We start from the raw sequence: 20,099 nt of genomic DNA, 5'->3' as shown, positions 1-20,099 counted from the left end.
CTCAGGCCAGTGATCCTTCTGAAGAAACTAGCATTAAAAAAAAAAAAAAAAAAAACTTTCTGAAGGAAAGGTTGAAGAGAATTCCCTGATGAAGAAGAGCTCACAATATACACACAAGGAAATAACCTGTCCAAAGAGAGGAGCATAACAAACAGCAAGTCTAGAGGATTAGATGATCTTTTTTTTTTTTGGCCTCGAGGCATGTGGGATCCTAGCTCCTTGACCAGGGATCAAACGCACACCCCATGCATTGGAAGGTGAAGTCTTAACCACGGGACCACCAGGGAAGTCCCAAAACAGCAAGTCTAGACTCCTGAGAACTTTAGATTATAAAAACTGTCAGAAACAAACTAATAATTTATTCATTCATTCATTCAATAATTAGAGTGTCTACCACGAGCCAAGCTATAAAACAAATACATTGAAAAACATTAAAAACATATGAGAAGAAACTGAAACAGTGGTTAAGAGCAAGGCACTCTGACAAAAAGGTAGTGATTTAAATTTAAAAACTCAGTGGAAGGATTAAACAAACATTGAAAAGAAAAACTGCCAACTATATGACAGGTCTGAAGAAAATCTTCAGAGATCAGCATCAAAATATAAAGACATGAATAACAAAAGAGGTTACAAGACACAGAGAATGGAAGAGATGCCTGCAATGTATGTGAGGAGAGTCCCAGAAGAAGACAAATGAGAGAATGGAAAAGACACCATGTCTGGAGAGTCTGAAGAGGTTCCAGAACTAACGGGACACACGAATCCTCAGATCCAGGAAGAACACCCAGAATAGGATAAATAAGACGAAATCCTCACTTAACCTGCACAGTGGTGTGTTAAAGACAAAAGAAATTCTTTTTTTTTTTTTTTAAGACAAAAGAAATTCTTAAAAGCAACAGGGCAGGGGGCATAATACACAAAAACAAAAATTAAACACACAGCAGACATCTCAAAAGCAACAACAGAGGTCCGATGATATGGAATAATAGCTTTGAAATGCTGCAGGAAAATAACCGTCATCCTTGAAATTCTATACCACATGACTCCAAGAGTGAGGGCAAAACAAAGACTTTCTCAGACAATGACTATTTACCATCAATAAACAACAGGAAGGAAGGTGTAAGATGCAAGAAGGAATGGTATGTGAAGAAACTAGCAAATGGGTCCAAACCCAAATAAGCACTGACTATATCTGGAATGTCCCCTGGAGAAGAGAATGGCTACCCACTCCAGCATTCTTGCCTGGGAAATCCCATGGACAGAGGAGCCTGTTGGGGTACAGTCCATGCAGTCACAAAGAGCTGGACATTGCTGAGCGACTAACATATTCTATGTAAAATAACAAGAGGAGAAACAATGAGGACAGGCTTGATTTTTTTTTTTATTAAATAATTTGAAGAATTAGAAGCTTAAATTCCAAGACCTAAAAAGCATATCTTTGCTCTGTCTCAACTCCATCCCACCACCTCTTGCCCCGTTTTCCACGTTGCTTCCTTTCTTGGACCTTCAAGCACTACTGAGGCTTTGTGGGGGGAAGAGCGAAACTCCTGGCCAACACAGATTGTGTCAGTGAAAGGATCAGACACAGGTATACACCTTCAGAAGGGAAGGACAAATTTGTTAACCAAATGATAACCCTTCTTTTCTTGAACTAGTCTCTCTAGCCGTCTTTCAGAGTTTAATGTCTATGAGATCAACGTTAAGACAGAGACTAGGTCCTCTTAACACTCTTCCAAAAAACTGCCACATTCAAAGCACAGGGTCTAAATATAGTGACATCTCTCTTCCTTCCCTTCCTTTCTCCTCACTCTTTCTCTCCACCTTTTCTTCCTCCACCCCCCCCACCTTCTCCCCTCCTCCACTTCTATTTCCTTCTCCTCTTCCTCCAGAAGGTATTTCGCCACTAGGCAGATAGTAAAAGGGTTATAACCCTGGCTCTAGAGCCAAATCTTGGATTTGAGCCCAGATCGGACAATAACTAGCATACTATTAACCCTGTCTGTGCCTTACTTTCCTGGTTTAATAAAACTGGTTATCAGGACTTCCCTGGCAGTCCAGTGGTTAGGATGCCATGCTTCCAATGCAGGGGGTGCAGGTTCGATCCCTGGTTGGGGAACTAAAGTTCTACATGCCTCGTGGCACAGCCAAAAATAAACTGGCATAATAGTAGAACCTAGTAGGTTATTTTATGGATCAGATGAGAAATACATATATTGTTCTCAGAACAGTGTTGGCACATGACTCAATCTGTTCATTCAATAAACTTTTATTATTCACCTACTATGTGTTGGACACCAATTTCTGGGGTTAACAATGAACCAAAAACAGACATAAATGTCTGCCGTCATAGAGTTTGCCTTCTGTTTCATAAACAGATACATCCAAATACAGCATGTCAACTGGAGGTAAATGCAGTGGAGAAATTCAAAGTGGGTGATGGTGAGAGAGCATGCCAAGGGCAGGTAACGTGGTTATAGTTTTATATAGTTTTATATAAGGTGGTCAGGGAAGGCTCACTTCAACAAAGATTTGGAGTAAGTGAGGGACTGAGCTATCTGGGGAACAGTGTTCTAAGCAGAAGAAACAGCAAATAAAAATGGGTGTGCGTCGTGTGCTCAGGGCAGCCTGGGAGGTGCTGCGGTGCAGAGTGAGGGAAAAAGTGAGGACAGACGGGGTGAGACAAGTGGACAGGGCTGGGATGATACTTCAGGTCCTGAAGGGGCTTGAGAGCCACTGTGAAGACTTTGGATTGTACTGAGAGGGAGACAGGCATGATGAAGTTAGCTGCGCCTGGCCCTGAGCTGGACAAACAGCCACGAGTACGATGGAGAAGGTTCCTGCTCTCAGGTGGCTTCCGTTCTACTGGAGGAGACAACAGGCATGGCTGGGAGTGAGCCGGGCAGATGGCAGCATCAGACAAGATGCTCCCTAAGGAGGTAATGCTGGTGCCAGCATCTGAGGGACCGAGTCCCGGGGAGGACACGTGCCAGGTCACGGGAGCATCTAGTGCAAACACCTGGTGCATCTAGTGTGCACGGAGCCTGGGGAGGCTAAAGGAGGGCTGGGGGATGGGTGAGGCTGGATCGTGGTGAACAAGGGGGGATTCCATATAGAGAAAGGTGGCCAGAAGACTGGGGAAGATCACGCTCGCCTAGTGAAACAGGATAAGGAATTCAGGTGCTACCTTAAAACAAGACCAGTAGACGTTTTAAAGCAAGGAAGTGATACAATCTGGGGTACATTTAAACACACTACCAGACTACTGGGTGGGAAATACAACTGTTGGAGCAAGGGTGGGGCCAGAAGTCAGTAAGGATCTTGCTGGAGTGCGGTCCAGGCAGGGTCTGATGTGGTTCAGGCCAGAGAGAACAGTGGGGAAGAATGGATCGAGGAAATGTACTGAAGTCGTGACAGACAGATTAACGATTTAACGAGTGAGTGAACGGGCTCAGGGGAACTTTGTTGAATGTCCTCCCTGCTCCCACTCTGATGGGACCCTGTTGGGCCCAGGGCCCCAGCGTGGTACTCACAGGCTGAGCCTCTTCACCATGCTCTTCCGAGGCTTGGGTGACGTGGCGCTGGCATCGGCAGCCGCTTCGATCTCACAGGAGAGGGCGTAGCTGGGGAGAGAGGGGGGCCTGTGAGGACAGAGCTTGGGAAGTGAACAGATTTAAATCCACACGATTCACTGGCTTCCTTTGAGAGGAAGGCTCTGACTGTTCAAAGTCAAGATATGGACTATGTTGTTCTATGACAAAGGTCAGAGGGTACTGACTTAACAACCAGATTTTACAAATTGACATCTATGCCTCCTTCCCTCAAATGCCCACTGGTATACAGGTTGAGGCTGTTTAGTTCTACACGACTCAAAACACATGGATTTGCTGGTTCTGGCTGCATCACAAGCTGACTCCTTTTGTTTCCCTGATTGTTCTCAGCCTACGGTTGGGCCAGGGAAAGAATCACTTCTTCTCCCATTAGCAGCAACCTCCCATTACCTTGTGTGTCTGTGTGTGTGTGTGCGCCCACACGTGTGTATGTGTGTGTATATACTCAACTTACTGTTTATCTATAGGAAATGAAAGAGACATTTGTAAATGATCTAATCTTCAATAAATAGACATAGGTAATTATATTATTGATAACAAATACATAAATATCATTTCTAATTGCCAAAACATCCCAAGTTAAAAATGCTCCAGATTCAGACATCTATATGCCAGGCAGATATAACTTCCATAAGCACAAGAAGAATGTACGTCTGCCTTGAAATGTCTCTTAGGAAAGCTCGTAGCTCTAGTTAGGAGATGTACTTGGTTCTGGGTAGGTGAAGAAGCATGCGTGCATGCTAAATCGCTTCAGTCATGTCCAACTCTTGCAACCCTATGGACCATAGCCTGCCAGGGTCCTCTGCCCATGGAATTCTCCATGGAAGAATACTGGAGTGGGTTGCTGTGCCCTCCTCCAGGGGATCTTCCCAACCCAGGGGTCAAACCTGCGTCCTCTTACGTCTCCTGCATTGGCAGGGGGTTCTTTACCTGGGCACCACCTGGGAAGTTCAGGTGAAGAAGGTAAGTGGTAAATATTAGCTTGATAAGTTGCCAATTTTGTGTACTTTTTTAAACCTAGAGATGTAGCCAGGTAGTTGGTCAAGCAGAAGTATTCATTGATATAGGCATTATTCAAATAGTAACTTTAGACACAGGGCTTTTATAAATCACAAGGAAAAAAAAATAGGATATGTTTAACAAGATTCCTTTAATCATTAAAAAGTCAGTTCCACAGCTGATATTCTGACCCTGAACTTTCTGATTCAAATCACTGGCCATGGTGTGAATGTTCCATACGTGAATATGATGCACAGAGACCAAGTTCATATATACTGATCATCAGACCAGAAAACGTAGAAAGAGGCAATGTTTTGTTTTCTATTCAATACATAGCAAAGATAAAACTTTCATTAACTGATGAGTACTCTGAATCAAAGAGCTTTTTTTTCCTTTTAATCAAAGGTTTTAATATAACAGGACCAATCCATTCCATTACCAAGGACCTCAGAAAACATCTGCGTATCAAATGAGGAAGCATGCTTATGGAGTTTACAGGATCTACATAACATTGTGCAACCACCTTCAGAGCTTAGGTTGTAAAGTCAGGAAGACCTGACTTTGAATCTGAAGTCTATCTCTGGCAAATTACAGCCCGTCTCTAAACCTCAATTTCCTCATTGGCAAAATACTTTGTTTTGCAGTCCACTTCACCTTCCCTGATGAGAAACTTTCAAGGAAATCCCCTCTTCTACAGCAGGGGTCAGAAAATGTTTTCTGTACAGGACGAGATATTAAGTATTTTAGGCTTTGCAGGCCATGTGGTAACTGTTGCAAAGATTCAACTCTGCCTTGAAAGCATGAAAGCAACCATAAATAAGGGGGAAATGAATGGGCTGTGTTCCAATACAACTTTATTGTGTGTGTGTGCTCAGTCACTCAGTTGTGTCTGACTCTTTTGTGACCCCATGGATTGTAGCCTGCCAGGCCCCTCTGTCCATGGGATTTCCCTGGCAAGAATATGAGAGTGGGTTGCCATTTCCTCCTCCAGGAGATCTTCACAACCCAGGGATCGAACCCACATCTCCTGTGTCTCCTGCATTGGCAGGAGGATTCTTTACCACTTAGCCACCAAGGAAGCCCTTATAACTTTATCAATGGATACTAAAATTTCAATTTCAAATAACTATCCCATGACACAATAGTCCTCTTCCGTTGTTTCTTTTTCAACCATTTAAGTATGTGAAAACAGCTGGTAGGCTGGATAAGGCCTGTGAACTCTAATCCTTTGAACTATAGGGTAAAGCTACATATCTTTGATGGGTCAACATTCAAGGCACAGCAGTTAGTGTACTCTCCAAGCTCATCAACCTCTGTTTTGAAACCTGTCCACTCATGAACCAGACACACCAGTGTTCTAACCATTCTTCCAAACATCAAGCTTGTCAGGCCACCCGACCTTTGCTCACATTCTTCTGTCTGGAATGTTCTTCTCCAGTTCTCCTGGAGAAATCTTTTCTTTCCTCCACAGCCTAGCCCAGAAGTTAATGCCTTTATGAGCTCTTCCCCATTTCCCCCATCCTTGGCCAAGTGGGTCCTGCAGCACTTCAATTACCCATTGCAGTATTTCAATTCTTCATGAGTCTGTTTCTCCTGCCCCCTTGAACGCTCCCTCAAAGCTAGTACCAATTACCAATAGTGACTAATAGTGATGGCAATGATGCTGTCTCAAAGAAGATTACATTTAATCCTCTCAAACAGACATCTTACAGATAAGCATCCTGAAGATCGGGAAGAATAAGTGACTTGTTCAAGGTGACAAAGATAAATGAATGGTACAGTACAAGAATCTGAAAGCACATTTTCTGATGCTGGCAGTTCAGTTTTTTCTGCTACACCATTATCCTTTGAAAACCTTGTTGCTGCTTGCTAAAGAGCTGTTGAATAAATGGCCAAGTGAGTAACCAGATGCGGTATTCCTCTGACCAGCACTGCAGCTCCACCCCTAAGGACAATGTGTCTGCCTACCTCTCCTCCTCTGTTAGGAGCTGCTGCCTCTGGAACCACTGGATGAACTTCGGGTCTGGGCTCATGCAATAGCTGTTGCAGGCAGACTGTAAGAGCTTGATCTGGGCAATCACTTCAAATTCCTAAAGCAGAAAGTAAAAGTGAAGTCGCTCAGTCGTGTCAGACTCTTTGTGATCCTGTGGACTGTAGCCCACCATTCTTCTCTGTCCATGAGATTTTCCAGGCAAGAATACTGGGGTGGGTTGCCATTTCCTTCTCCAGGGGATCGTCCCGACCCAAGGATCAAACCCAGGTCTCCTGCATTGCAGGCAGACTCTTTACCGTCTGAGCCACCAGGGAATCCCTCAGAGCACCAAAGAGTGAACTAAAAAGCCAACGAAATATACATCTTCTCTACATGAAAACATACTGCAGTAGGATAAACAATGGACAAAGTCATCGAGGAAGCTTATAAAGAACTGCCTGCCTTAGAAATAAAACAGGTGAATAACTCACACATTTGAATTCTGACTCACTGGCTTTTGTCTATGCTTTGTACTCTTCCTTTTTGAAAAAGCCTTTTACATGAATAAAACAAGTTCCCAAGGCGACCCATACCAGGTATGACCTGAAATCATAGTGACTTCCTATTTCTCTTTTCCATTTCCATTCTTGGGACAGAAAACTTATTTTTTAAGGCTGAATCTTTCTAAAATGTATTTTTAAATTCTACTTTCTAAAATATAAAAGAAAAAAATTACTCTGAGTCAGGAAGCTCCCAAGTTCTCCATTCCCATCTTCTTCAACCCTTATGCCCTCAATAAGTAAGTTTTGGTAGGGCTGAATATCTAAACAGGCCAGAACCTCATAAACTTCAATGTTTAGATTTCCTGAATCCTTGGGGTTTTACTACTCTAGTAAATCATTTAACTCAGTCTTTTAAAGCTCATAAAAGAAGCAAGTATACAGTTATGTCCAAAATTATTTATCCTTCTTTAGATGTTTCAATAAAGATTTTTTTAAAGTCAGCAATGAGTATATGCTTTAACTTTAGGTTTTATACTCAAACTTTTCAAAAGTTTAACATGTTAGTCTTAAAATGAAAGAGATTCCCCTCTAGGGTTATTCTGAAGAGAAAGGACAAAGATGGGTAACTGTGGAGGCAGTAACTGAATTGGTTTTGATGGTCACAAGACAGAAGCAGTTCAACAACTGGCAGATTCCATAGGTGTCAACTTCCCATGCAGTGACCCCCACCTTGGCCTCAGCATCCACAAGGAGCATTCATCATCATATGCTACCAGGGACAGAAGACATACATTTGTCTCAGGTGGTGTTTATCTCTTGTTACTTATGAGTTCAGCCTGCTTAGCTCCCGAAACTTTGGTTTTAACTGCAATGTCATTTCTTCCTGGAAGTTTCTCCGACCCCACAGTCTGGGGACAAATGCCCCTCTTACATGGTCCTCTAATACCCACTACTTCTGCTCATGAGCCCTTATCAGGCTGCATGATAACTGCCTGTTTGCCTACCTACCTCCCTTACTGTAACTTCATGAGGGCAGGGAGCTCTGGGCTTTTTCTGATGCAATCCCTAAACCTATCCCACTTTCCCATCCAGTGTTAGGTCTGCAAGAAACGCCTGTGGGATGAAAGAATGAGTGAATAACTAAAGAACAACGAGTGTTCCATGGGGTGATGTTATTATTTTGCTCACTCATCTTCCTTGGGACTGTTTAAATATACCATTTTAACACTAAAACCATAGCAAATTTCCAAAGCTCTGTTTTCTCTCTCTTTGTACAGAACTATTCTACTTTCCACAGAAAAATTCAAATTGATATTGAACGCCCCTACCTATGCTGATAAGAAAGGAAAAGAATAATTATCCAAATGCAACAATGAAAACCATTTCCTTTCCTCTAATAGGCCTACCAGAGTTAACCATCTTTAGTAACCCTTCTATATCATATACTCTTATGAAACACTTTCTTCTTAATGAGATAAGTCTGTTATTGCTGAGGCTGATTGTAAAGATGATGATGGTGAGGGGGTAAAGGAAGAAATGTGTGTTCAGGAGAAACAGGACAGGATTTGAACCCTGGGTGTGCCACCAGGTGACTCTGGTCAAGTTACTTCATCAGAGTCCTGGTTTCTTCACCCTTGAACTGAGAATGATAAAACCTACCTCACAAGGGCTCTTGGGCAATAAGGCATAAGAGCATGCCAAGTACAATGATATATGATAAATTTTCAATACGTGTTATTTTTTTTCTGCCTCAACAACAAACTTAAGTCTCCACTTCTCCATTTTTTTTTCATGCCCCGATGAAGTAAAATGGAAAACCACAGCCAAGACTCCTACTTACCCTTCTCCTCTTCTCAAAGTTTATCAGTCCACCCTGAAAGAAATTTTTTGAAAAGAATGACAAACCAAGCTACTTTGAAACATAGCTCTCTTTGTTCTAGATTTTTGTTAAAGTAGATCAAAGGGACAATAAAGTCACAATTATTCATGACAGTAATTATGGCTACTTTGGAAGAAGAGACGCATCATTTGCTTAAAGAAAAACATTTCTTTATCATAGGACAAGATATAGGCGGACAGCCTTCTCTTACAATGCCTGAAACAAACTAAAATGTAATGACAAAAGAGTAACAACACAGGATCCAAATATACTTGCAGAGCCAGTAAAGACAAAAGCTTGGGTAAATGTTCCATTACACTTTTTTTTTTCTTGGCCAAAAGCAACAAAAATAGATGGTCATTGACTCATACTAGAAACCAAAGTGTCAATGTTTTATCAAAAAGGAACTCACTTCTACATAACCTCATCACCGAAGCTAAGTTTCAGTTCTCCAGCCCCCCAGCTCCTCTTCTCATAGGCTGAATTTAACTTTTAAAGCATTGGTCACTACCCCCAAACTCCCCTAACTCTGATAGTGTTTCCTGAGATAAGCTGAGGCAGAGGACGTGAATAAATGTGGAACACTGCTCTCTGAGTGAGCATGTCCACATTTATAACGAACTTGGAGGTGGGAATTTGCAAGATAACTGCTACTCCTAACTATGATAGAGTAAAACGCCGGCTGACTGAAAGTGATAACCAGGAATGTGAGATAAAGAAATATACGAGAAATCCTTAAGTTTCATTTCACATATCAAATCTCTTCTCCATGCAATATTCTATTACTGTTACTAAGGAGTAGCTGGTTTTTCTAGGCTTCATTTCCCGTTTTGAGAAAAAGAGAGAGAGGGAAGGTAATAATATGAAACAAAAAAGGATACATGGAAACCCATGAATTTGACTGACTTCCTATCCCAGCAGGTAGAACGTGAGGGCATATTATTCCCTCAGCTCCACCTGCCAAAGTCCTACCCAACACTGGGCAGGATTTGACTTTTAACTTTTAAAATCATTGGAGCGACCAATGATCAAAAAGTTAAATTCAGCCCACTGAGACTAGAAGCTGGCAGGGCTGGAGAATTGAAACTTAACTCTGTTAATGATGTTACATAGAAGTGACTTCCCTTTTGATAAAACACTGACAATGCTCCAACCCACTCCTTCATAATGCCAAGCCACGACCTCTGTGCCTAAGGAATCAGTCGAGGCTTCCCCTCTTCTCCCACTTCATTTCTGTTTGAGTTCTTACTGTTTCCATCCATCACTGCCTGCTTTGACATACACCTTCCACGAGATTGTGAGGCACTGCTGGAGTCACTCAGCTTTGTGTAACTTGTGGCATCTAGCACAACGCCATGTTCATGAAAAGCCCTCAGTTGGGTATGTGTGTGTGTGTGTGTGCGTGTGTGCACTCAGTCGCTCAGTCACGTCTGACTCTTTACTACCCCATGGACCATAGCCTGCCAGGTGTGTGTGTGTGTGTGTGTGTGTGTGTGTGTGTGTGTGTGTGTGTGTGTGTGTGTGTGTGTGTGTGTGTGTGTGTGCACTCAGTCGCTCAGTCACGTCTGACTCTTTATTACCCCATGGACCATAGCCCGCCAGGTGTGTGTGTGTGTGTGTGTGTGTGTGTGTGTGTGCGCGCTCAGTCACGTCTGACTCTTTATTACCCCATGGACCATAGCCCGCCAGGTGTGTGTGTGTGTGTGTGTGTGTGTGTGTGTGTGCGCGCTCAGTCACGTCTGACTCTTTACTACCCCATGGACCATAGCCCGCCAGGTGTGTGTGTGTGTGTGTGTGTGTGTGCGCGCGCTCAGTCACGTCTGACTCTTTACTACCCCATGGACCATAGCCCGCCAGGTGTGTGTGTGTGTGTGTGTGCGCGCTCAGTCACGTCTGACTCTTTACTACCCCATGGACCATAGCCCGCCAGGTGTGTGTGTGTGTGTGTGTGTGTGTGTGTGTGTGCGCACTCAGTCGCTCAGTCACGTCTGACTCTTTACTACCCCATGGACCATAGCCTGCCAGGCTCCTCTGTCCATGGGGTTTTCCCAGCAAGAATATTGGATTGGGTTGGCATTCCCTTCTGCAGGACATCTTCCCGACCCAGGGATTGAACCCACATCCTCTGCATTGCAGGCAGATTCTTTACCCCCTGCTCCAGCTGGGAAGCCCCACTTGATGTGAACAAGAGTGTCAGCTGGGAAGCCCCACCTGATGTGAACAAGAGTGTCAGCTGGGAAGCCCCACCTGATGTGAACAAGAGCGTATTTCTCTCTTGGGCAACCAGTGAGAAGGCCACAGATGCAGCTGCCCCACCGGCCCGGAACTCACCTCGATGTAGTCCTGGAGGGCGGTGTCGAGCATGGTTAGGTCGGTCAGGAAGGTGCCCAAGTAGGGCACAGTGCCCTGCATCACACCCTGAAGAGCAAGCACAGCAAAACCGTCTCTGCGTTACTGCAAGTCTGGTCCACGCCGGCCCCAAGGGCCCTGCGTCTGCGGCAGTCTGCAGGGTGCCCACCTGCAGATGGAGGCAGCACTCTCTGAACGGCCAGGGGAGCCTTGACAGCATTTGGAGAGTACTTAAGGACCATTCAAGGCCTCTCTTAAGGCCACTAGTGCTAACCTCTATGAATGAAAAATTTAAAATTCCTTTATGAATTGACTGGGAACTCCATCACCAAGGTAACTTGGTGACTTTCAAAATCATGAAAACCAAGCCTCGAAGGCAGGAGATGGTTCAGGTGGATTGAGGTTTGCACATCGCCGACACAAGGTTGGAGGGAGCTCTGCTCTCGCTCACAGCGTGTGGACACCCCCGGGGGTTCAGAACAGCCCTGGGAAGGACGGCCTCCCCAGGCCGAGGCGTGGCCGTGGCCCACGGCGGGAGTGTGCCCGCAGGAGGCTGGGGCGTTACTGCAAAGTGGCTTGGTGACTCGGTTCTGAAGAGAACAGGAGGGAAAGGGGAAAACAGTACCTTTAAACTAGAAAGCTTGCCAAACGCTACCTTAACCAGGTGATGAAGGCCAAAATCACCAGTGACATCAATGTCACACTGATGCCATTCATTCCTTAACATGATGAGAAGACACTTCACATCTGTGATACTCCTCTCCAGACCCTTAACCTCAGTCTAATCACCAGGAAAACAACAGACACCCCTGGCCACAGGACATTCTAAGGACACTAGGACAGTCTTTCTAAAGACTGTGAGGTAATGACCAACGAGAAAGACTCAGAAGCTGTCACAGAGCAGAGGGGACTAGGGTGACAACTAAATGCAGTGGGGTGCCCTGGGTTAGATCCTGGAACAGAAAGATGATGCTGGTGGGAAACTGGTCAAGTCTGGCTTTCACAGTCAGAATGGCTGCTACCCAAAAGTCTACAAGCAATAAATGCTGGAGAGGGTGGGGAGAAAAGGGAACCCTCTTACACTATTGGTGGGAATGCAAACTAGTACAGCCACGATGGAGAATAGCGTGGAGATTCCTTAAAAACTGGAAGCAGAACTGCCATATGACCTAGCAATCCCACTCCCTGGCATACACACCGAGGAAAACAGAACTGAAAGAGACATGTGTTCCCCAATGTTCATCACAGTGCTGTTTATAATTACCAGGACATGGAAGCAACCTAGATGCCCATCAGCAGACGAATAGAGTCCATTATATAGAGTGTAGTAAGCCAGAAAGAAAAACACCAATACAGTATACTAACGCATATATATGGAATTTAGAAAGATGGTAACGATAACCCTATATGCAAGACAGAAAAAGAGTCGCAGATATATAGAACAGACTTTTGGACTCTGTGGGAGAAGGCGAGGGTGGGATGATCTGAGAGAAGAGCACTGAAACATGTATATTATCAATTGTGAAACAGATCTCCAGTCCAGGTTTGATGCATGAGACAAGTGCTCAGGGCCGGTGCACTAGGATGACCCAGAGGGATGGGATGGGGAGGGAGGTGGGAGGGGGGATCGGGATGGGGAACACATGTAAATCCATGGCTGATTCATATCAATGTATGGCAAAAACCACCACAATATTGTAAAGCAATTAGCCTCCAACTAATAAAAAAAAAGTCTGGCTTTCAGTGAGCACCAGGATGCCCATGTCGACATCCTAGTATTGCCAGGTGGTTACAGATGTTAACTGGGGTGGTAGTGGAAGGGTGAGGGGTTTGGAGAAACTCTATGTATTATCTGGAACTTCTCTCTAAATTCTAAAATTAAAAGTTTATTTAAATTTGCGGTGATGTGGATGAACCTAGAGTCTGTCATACGAGCGAAGTTAAGTCAGAAGGCGAAAAACAAGTATCATATATTAACGCACATGTATGAAATCTAGAAAAATGGTACTGATGAACCCTATTTGCAGGGCAGGAAGAGAGACTTAGACGTAGAGAACGGAGTTGTGGACACAGCAGGGAAGAAGAGGGTGGGACAAACCGAGACAGTAGCATTGACATACACACAGTACCACGTGTGAGACAGATGGCTATGGGGACGCTGCTGTTAACAGGGAGCCCAGCTGGGAAGCTCTAAAGGGGTGGGATGGGGGGTGGGAGGGAGCTCAAGAGGGAGGAGATATAAGTGTACACACAGCTGATTCATGGTGTGGTACAGCAGAAACTAACACAGTATTGTAAAACAATTATCCTCCAACCAAAAAAAAAAAAAATTTTCCCTCGAAAATAAAGGTAGAAGCAATTCCACTGCAGGTATATGAAAGTGTGGAAGTGTGAGTCACTCAGTTGTGTCCGACTCTTTGTGACCCCATGGACTGTAGCCCGTCAGGCTCTTCTGTCCGTGGAATTCTCCAGGCAAGAATACTGGAGTGAGTAGCCATTCCCTTCTCCAGGTATATGCGTACTATATTAATTTCACCAAATTTCCTTGGAAATCATTTCTATACTCCATAAGGCCACCAAGGCACTATTTTGAAGAGAAAATAAAAAGGGGCTTCCATGGACACACCTTGTCCTAAAGTCCATTAAGGCACTTACAGAAATTCTAGCAAGAACACAAAGTCTCCGCCAGGGTGAAACCAGGCGGCCTGATGTGCACGTGGCTGGCTGTTTCCTCGGTCAGAGCTGCTTCGCTAGGTTCACACCAAGGCAGGTTTTGTCCTTCAAGAACTCACTGTCAGCTGCAGTTTGTCCTTCCCATTATGTGTACAAGGTCTCATCCTAAACCAAAATAATCTCTCTCTTAACAGCTATTTTTAACTTGTCTTTGAACCATCAAAATAGTTTGAAGTGCTGTGAATGTTTTACAGGCTTTATATTACAGAAGAGGCCCATCATTCAAAAACAACATTTCTGATTTATGACCAGCCTTCCGAAGAAGGAGAAAAATCTTCTTCAAGTAGGGACAAAACTATTTAGAGTTGTCAGTCTCCAGTCTGCTCTCTCTGGTTTTCACCTTCTCTGCTCAAAGTTAGGAGAGTTTTAAAAATAGAGCCAGTGATGTCAATAGTTATCTTTTATTCTTAAGGAAGGAGATATGATGCACCTTTGAATACTGAAAAACTAGAAAGCTTTGGTTAGTACCTGGCATCAGTGAGGAGATCCAGAAAATGACTAGAGGGTTTGGAACAAAGGAAAAGATCTCTGAGTACAAGGACCAAGTCCTGGGAGCTGACACTCTTTCCCCAACAACCAGGTCCTGGGGCTACTGTGTGTTCAAAGTTGGGACTTTGAAAACAGTTGAGACTTCCCTGGGGGTCCAGTGGTTAAGACTCTCTGTTTCCAATGCAGGGGCCACAGGTTCAATCCCTGGTCAGGGAACTAAGATCCCCGCATGCTGTGTAGCATGGCCAAAAAAAAGCTGATTACAGTAGGCACTGCAGGAGGTCTCAGTTCACAGAAGCTCCTAAGTACAGGAGTGGATAAAATAAGACAGCAAAGGGGACAGAAGCCTACCTGCCACAGACTTGCCATCACTTTCAGGAAAAAAAAAAAAAAGTTCCAAAACATAAACGTGATCTGGGACTCTTGGTCCAAACTATTTCCTGCGGGGTCAAGTGGGAGTGAAAACGGCTTGCCTTGAGACCTCCCAGGGCTGCTGAGAACAGATGAGGTAAAGAGCACGAGAACTTTTTTGAGAGCAGGGGCACCCTGCAGACGGAAGGTTCTGCTGCCAAGCGGGAGCCCCGCCACCCCCACGGGGCGGCTCCCTGGTTGGCCCTCGGGGAGACCCAGGGCTTTCCGTACCATGTCCTTCTGGAGCTGAAGCCGCCTCTGGGTCCGCTTCTGGTTTTCTTTCACGCTGCTGTCCAGGTTTGCAAATTTTGAGGTCCCTTCCTAAGAAACAGACACACACAAGAGAGGAGAGAGATGGAAGAAGATGCTGGAAAGAAGGGAAGGGGCACCTAGTTTCTGGGGCAGAGCCTCCACACAATTAGTGGACATCGTGTGAAATGAAGAGGCCTCCAGCAGGCGCTGGACTGCCTTATGCAAACACCTGGCTGACCTGCGGCAAGTGGTCTGTTCTTGAGACGGCCTGGTCATGTCTTATCCTGTTTCCCCCTATTTTGTAAGAAGAGCCCCCAATCAATTTTATAAAATCAATCATTAATATAAGGCAGGGAATTCCCAGAAATGGAGACAATTTTTACATGTCCCAAATTTCACTGCAAGTAATCACATGTCTGGAAACAAACATCTCTTCCTCTGTACTTTTTGTGATTTCTTGAAGTTGGTCTGAAAGGCATGTGCCAGCATCCTGTGAAAGAAAAGAGACTATTTCTGTGGTATTTCTTAGCTAAATGAAACTTTTGTACCGGAAGTTTTCTGAGGAAGTCCCGTGCTGATCTATGAAAGCCAGACCCTCATATGTTTTTTTCCCCTTCTCTCCCTCAACCCTTCCTTCCAAGTTGCCTCTTAGGTTTGGAACGCCTACAAAATCAATTCCTTCCTCCTGGCGCCTGGGGACAGATGGCGACCCTTTCTCTCCTCCCATCTGCTGTAACAACAAACTCTTCCACATAATGACTAATCTCCAGTTTGCTGACTGAACATAAAGTGCTTTGGGTTTTGTGGGTTTTGGGGTCTTGTTAAGTTCTCATTTTCCAGGAATTGCATGAATGGAAGGCAGATTTCACAATTCAGGAGCGCCTAACTCCACACTGGTTTCCCTTCGTCAGTTTTCCCTGGGTTTATCATATAACCAGAGCATGTGACCTTTCACTACTGTCCGACTACAAGGGGACCTTTTCCAGTGACCTGGCCTTTCCAGTAACAGAGAGGCATCCGTATCCTATATCATTCACCAGCCTTTACCTGGGTCCAGGTACATCCCTAGGGACAAAATCCATAGTGACTCTTTACTGACTGTCAGTCTCCCTATTACAAATGACAAATAGAAGAGGTATCGTTTAACGATCTCCTGTTTATAGTTTTTGCTGGGGGATGAATGAAAGTGTCCTAAAATGTGCCACTTCCTCTGCTGGGTGATTGTGAGTCCTCTCAAATCCTTGAGAATCTGCTTGGAGTGAGAAATCAATTCTTCCTGACTCGAATGCAAATATCCATTTCTTTCCAGGGAGTAGGCCCTCCTGGTTCCCTTTCACTTTCTTAATCACTGACAGACATGTAATGTATGGACATTACCGCAGATGCATTAAAATTCTTGAGAAAGATTTCTGAAAAGTTAAGAGACCCCTGAGAATCACAGAAGTAGGAGGGAGCTTAAAAGAGCACTGAGGACAACCTCCTTGTGGGGAGGAGAAAGATCTGGGACTGGGAGCTGGAAGATTTGCTGATTTCCTGACTTCAGGAGAGTGAGGCTCCACTCCTGGCTAGGTAACTATAAAAAGACTGATGACTGACGCCAGCTACCCCGGATGAGGTGTCAACAGAAATCCACTCTGTGTCACATCCACCATGTCAGTGTTCTGCCTCGGCCCTAATCCTTTGTCCTGCAAGGCTCACAACACCAATCCCTTGAAACTTCTCGAGATTCTTCACGGGCACTGTGACTGCATCGCTCTGGGTCTCTCCTCTGCCTCCTTTTCCTGCTTCTACTCTCTTGATGACTCTTCTTCTTTCCGACAAAGTCATCTTGTTTTTTGCTCTACTCAGGTATCTGGAAATACCATCCTGTCCCATGATCCCCATTATCACCATGCTTCGAAGAATTCCAAATCTTGCCCTCCATCAACCTTCCATTCTCCTCTTGTATCTTCCCCCCTCTGTCCTTCTCTCTCTCTGGTGCAAATTTCTCTCCTGAGTCTCACTGCCTATCACCATCTTTGGCAGAAGACAGCGGCCCTCATCCATCCTGTTCCTAAGCCTCAAGGGGCCTCTTTGACCGGGTGCTACATAGGCAGGGGACTCCTCTCCATCAGTTCAGTTCAGTCACTCAGTCGTGTCTGACTCTTTGCGACCCCATGAACCGCAGCACGCCAGGCCTCCCTGTCCATCACCAACTCCTGGAATTTATCCAAACACATGTCCATTGAGTCAGTGATGCCATCTAACCATCTCATCCTCTGTCGTCCCCTTCTCCTCCTGCCTTCATCTTTCCCACCATCAGGGTCTTTTCAAATGAGTCAGCTCTTCACATCAGGTGGCCAAAGTATTGGAGTTTCAGCTTCAACATCAGTCCTTCTAATGAACACTTAGGACTGATCTCCTTTAGGATAGACTGGTTGGATCTCCTTGCTGTCCAAGGGACTCTCAAGACTCTTCTCCAACACCACAGTTCAAAAGCATCAATTCTTTGGCACTCAGCTTTCTGTATGGTCCAACTCTCACATCCATACATGACTACTGGATAAACCATAGCCTTGACTAGATGGACCTTTGTTGGCAAAGTAATGTCTCTGCCTTTTAATATGCTGTCTAGGTTGGTCATAACTTTCCTTCCAAGAAGAAAGCGTCTTTCAATTTCATGGCTGCAGTCACCATCTGCAGTGATTGTGGAGCCCCCCAAAAATAAAGTCAGCCACTGTTTCCACTGTTTCCCCATCTATTTGCAATGAAGTGATTGGACCAGATGCCATGATCTTAGTTTTCTGAATGTTGAGCTTTAAGTCAACTTTTTCACTCTCCTCTTTCACTTTCATCAAGAGGCTCTTTAGTTCTTCTTCACTTTCTGCCATAAGGGTGGTATCATCTGCATATCTGAGGTTATTGATATTTCTCCCAGCAATCTTGATTCCAGCCTGTGGTTCATCCAGCCTAGCATTTCTCATGATGTACTCTGCATATAAGTTAAATAAGCAGGGTGACAATATACAGCCTTGACGTACTCCTTTCCCGATTTGGAACCAGTCTGTTTTTCCATGTCTAGTTCTAACTGTTGCTTCCTGACCTGCATACAGATTTCTCAAGAGGCAGGTCAGATGGTCTGGTATTCCCATCTCTTTCAGAATTTTCCACAGTTTATTGTGATCCACACAGTCAAAGGCTTTGGTATAGTCAATAAAGCAGAAATTTGAACATCTAGAAGTTCATGGTTCACATATTGCTGAAGTCTGGCTTGGAGAATTTTGAGCATTACTTTACTAGCATGTGAGATGAGTGCAATTGTGTGGTAGTTTGAACATTCTTTGGCATTGCCTTTCTTTGGGATTGGAATGAAAACTGACCTTTTCCAGTCCTGTGGCCACTGCTGAGTTTTCCAAATTTGCTGGCATATTGAGCGCAGCACTTTCACAGCATCATCTTTTAGGATTTGAAATAGTAGTTCAACTGGAATTCCATCACCTCCACTAGCTTTGTTCGTAGTGATGCTTCCTAAGGCCCACTTGACTTAATATTCCAGGATGTCTGGCTCTAGGTGAGTGATCACACATCATGATTATCTGGGTCATGAAGATCTTTTTTGTACAATTCTTCTGTGTATTCTTGCCACCTCTTCTTAATATCTTCTGTTTCTGTTAGGTTCATACCATTTCTGTCCTTTACTGAGCCCATCTTGGCATGAAATGTTCCCTTGGTATTTCTAATTTTCTTGAAGAGATCTCTAGTCTTTCCCATTCTATTATTTTCCTCTATTTTTTTGCACTGATCACTGAGGAAGGCTTTCTTATCTCTCCTTGCTATTCTTTGAAACTCTGCATTCAAATGGGTATATCGCTCCTTTTCTCCTTTGCTTTTCACTTCTCTTCTTTTCACAGCTATTTGTAAGGCCTCCTCATACAGCCATTTTGCTTTTTTGCATGTCTTTTTCTTGGGGATGGTCTTGGTCCCTGTCTCCTGTATAATGTCACAAACTTCTGTCCATAGTTCATCAGGCACTCTATCAGATCTAGTCCCTTAAATCTATTTGTCACTTTCACTGCCAGTTAAATGACAGTTCAGCAGTTAACAGTAATTATATGCAACAGGCCTTCCCAGCCCTATAGTCTTCTACCTCAGCCCTGACCTCAGTCATTAAACAGACATCTCTACCAGAGCCAAATGCTCGGGCCTAGCATTTGTTTCAAACAATTCAACCAAGGAGAGTTCTTACTAAGAGTCCCAAGAACGAAGAAGATTTGGTAGTGTTCTGCTTTCCTGTCATACTGAAACATGTGGACTCCATAGATAAGCTGCTTAGAATGATCCAAGATTCAGAAATTGTAAGAGTAACAGGTTGAAAACAATCTCTGAGTAAAATAAAAACATTTGCCTCCAACAATTAAAAGGAAAACCATAGATTTTTGCTAATTATGATATTGTCTCAGCCATAGTACTATAGAAATAGCACCTTACATCTGCCCAGAAGCAGAAGAAAGGTCATTCAAGACTAAGATTCAGTCCAATCAAATCAGTTTATGTCCAGCATATTAAAAACAGAGGCCAGGCATGGTTCTTCTGAAAACCTAAGTACCTTGATTTCATTTTAATACAACTGTGCTGAGAATTAACATCCAGAATGATATGCTGCATATGAAGAATAATAAACAAAGATGACTGGAAAGGGACCCACATAGACATATGACCTGCGCAAAACATTCCACTATCATTAATGATAATGCACAGACCACATGAATTCATAGCCAAGTTTTTCATTTCTTTGGGATTCCAGCCATATACAAGAAATTTGACTTCGAGCACCGAGGTAAACTTGTACATTTCAGAAAGGTTTATGGGACCTTTAGTGTCTAGATGTAGCTCTGCTTCTAGGGTTTCAGCCAGAAGAGGGCCAC

General features: G+C 44.1%; 1 protein-coding gene across 5 annotated transcripts in view; it reads right to left on the bottom strand.

The window, feature by feature from the left end:
• RGL1 (ral guanine nucleotide dissociation stimulator like 1) overlaps positions 1-20,099 on the bottom strand; it is a 271,120-nt gene that overhangs the window by 15,357 nt on the left and 235,664 nt on the right. For all 5 annotated transcript variants that reach the window (XM_043924319.1, XM_043924315.1, XM_043924318.1 and 2 more), the window contains 5 exons: positions 15,175-15,264; positions 11,293-11,379; positions 8,923-8,955; positions 6,576-6,697; positions 3,531-3,620 (listed from right to left, as the gene is read on the bottom strand). In XM_043924319.1, the coding sequence (XP_043780254.1) occupies positions 3,531-3,620; positions 6,576-6,697; positions 8,923-8,955; positions 11,293-11,379; positions 15,175-15,264 (422 nt within the window). The remainder of the gene's footprint in view (positions 1-3,530; positions 3,621-6,575; positions 6,698-8,922; positions 8,956-11,292; positions 11,380-15,174; positions 15,265-20,099) is intronic.

The sequence above is a fragment of the Cervus elaphus genome, chromosome 14, assembly GCF_910594005.1.
Source record: "Cervus elaphus chromosome 14, mCerEla1.1, whole genome shotgun sequence".
Lineage (NCBI taxonomy): Eukaryota > Metazoa > Chordata > Mammalia > Artiodactyla > Cervidae > Cervus > Cervus elaphus.
This window is presented reverse-complemented; position numbering and strand designations above follow the sequence as displayed.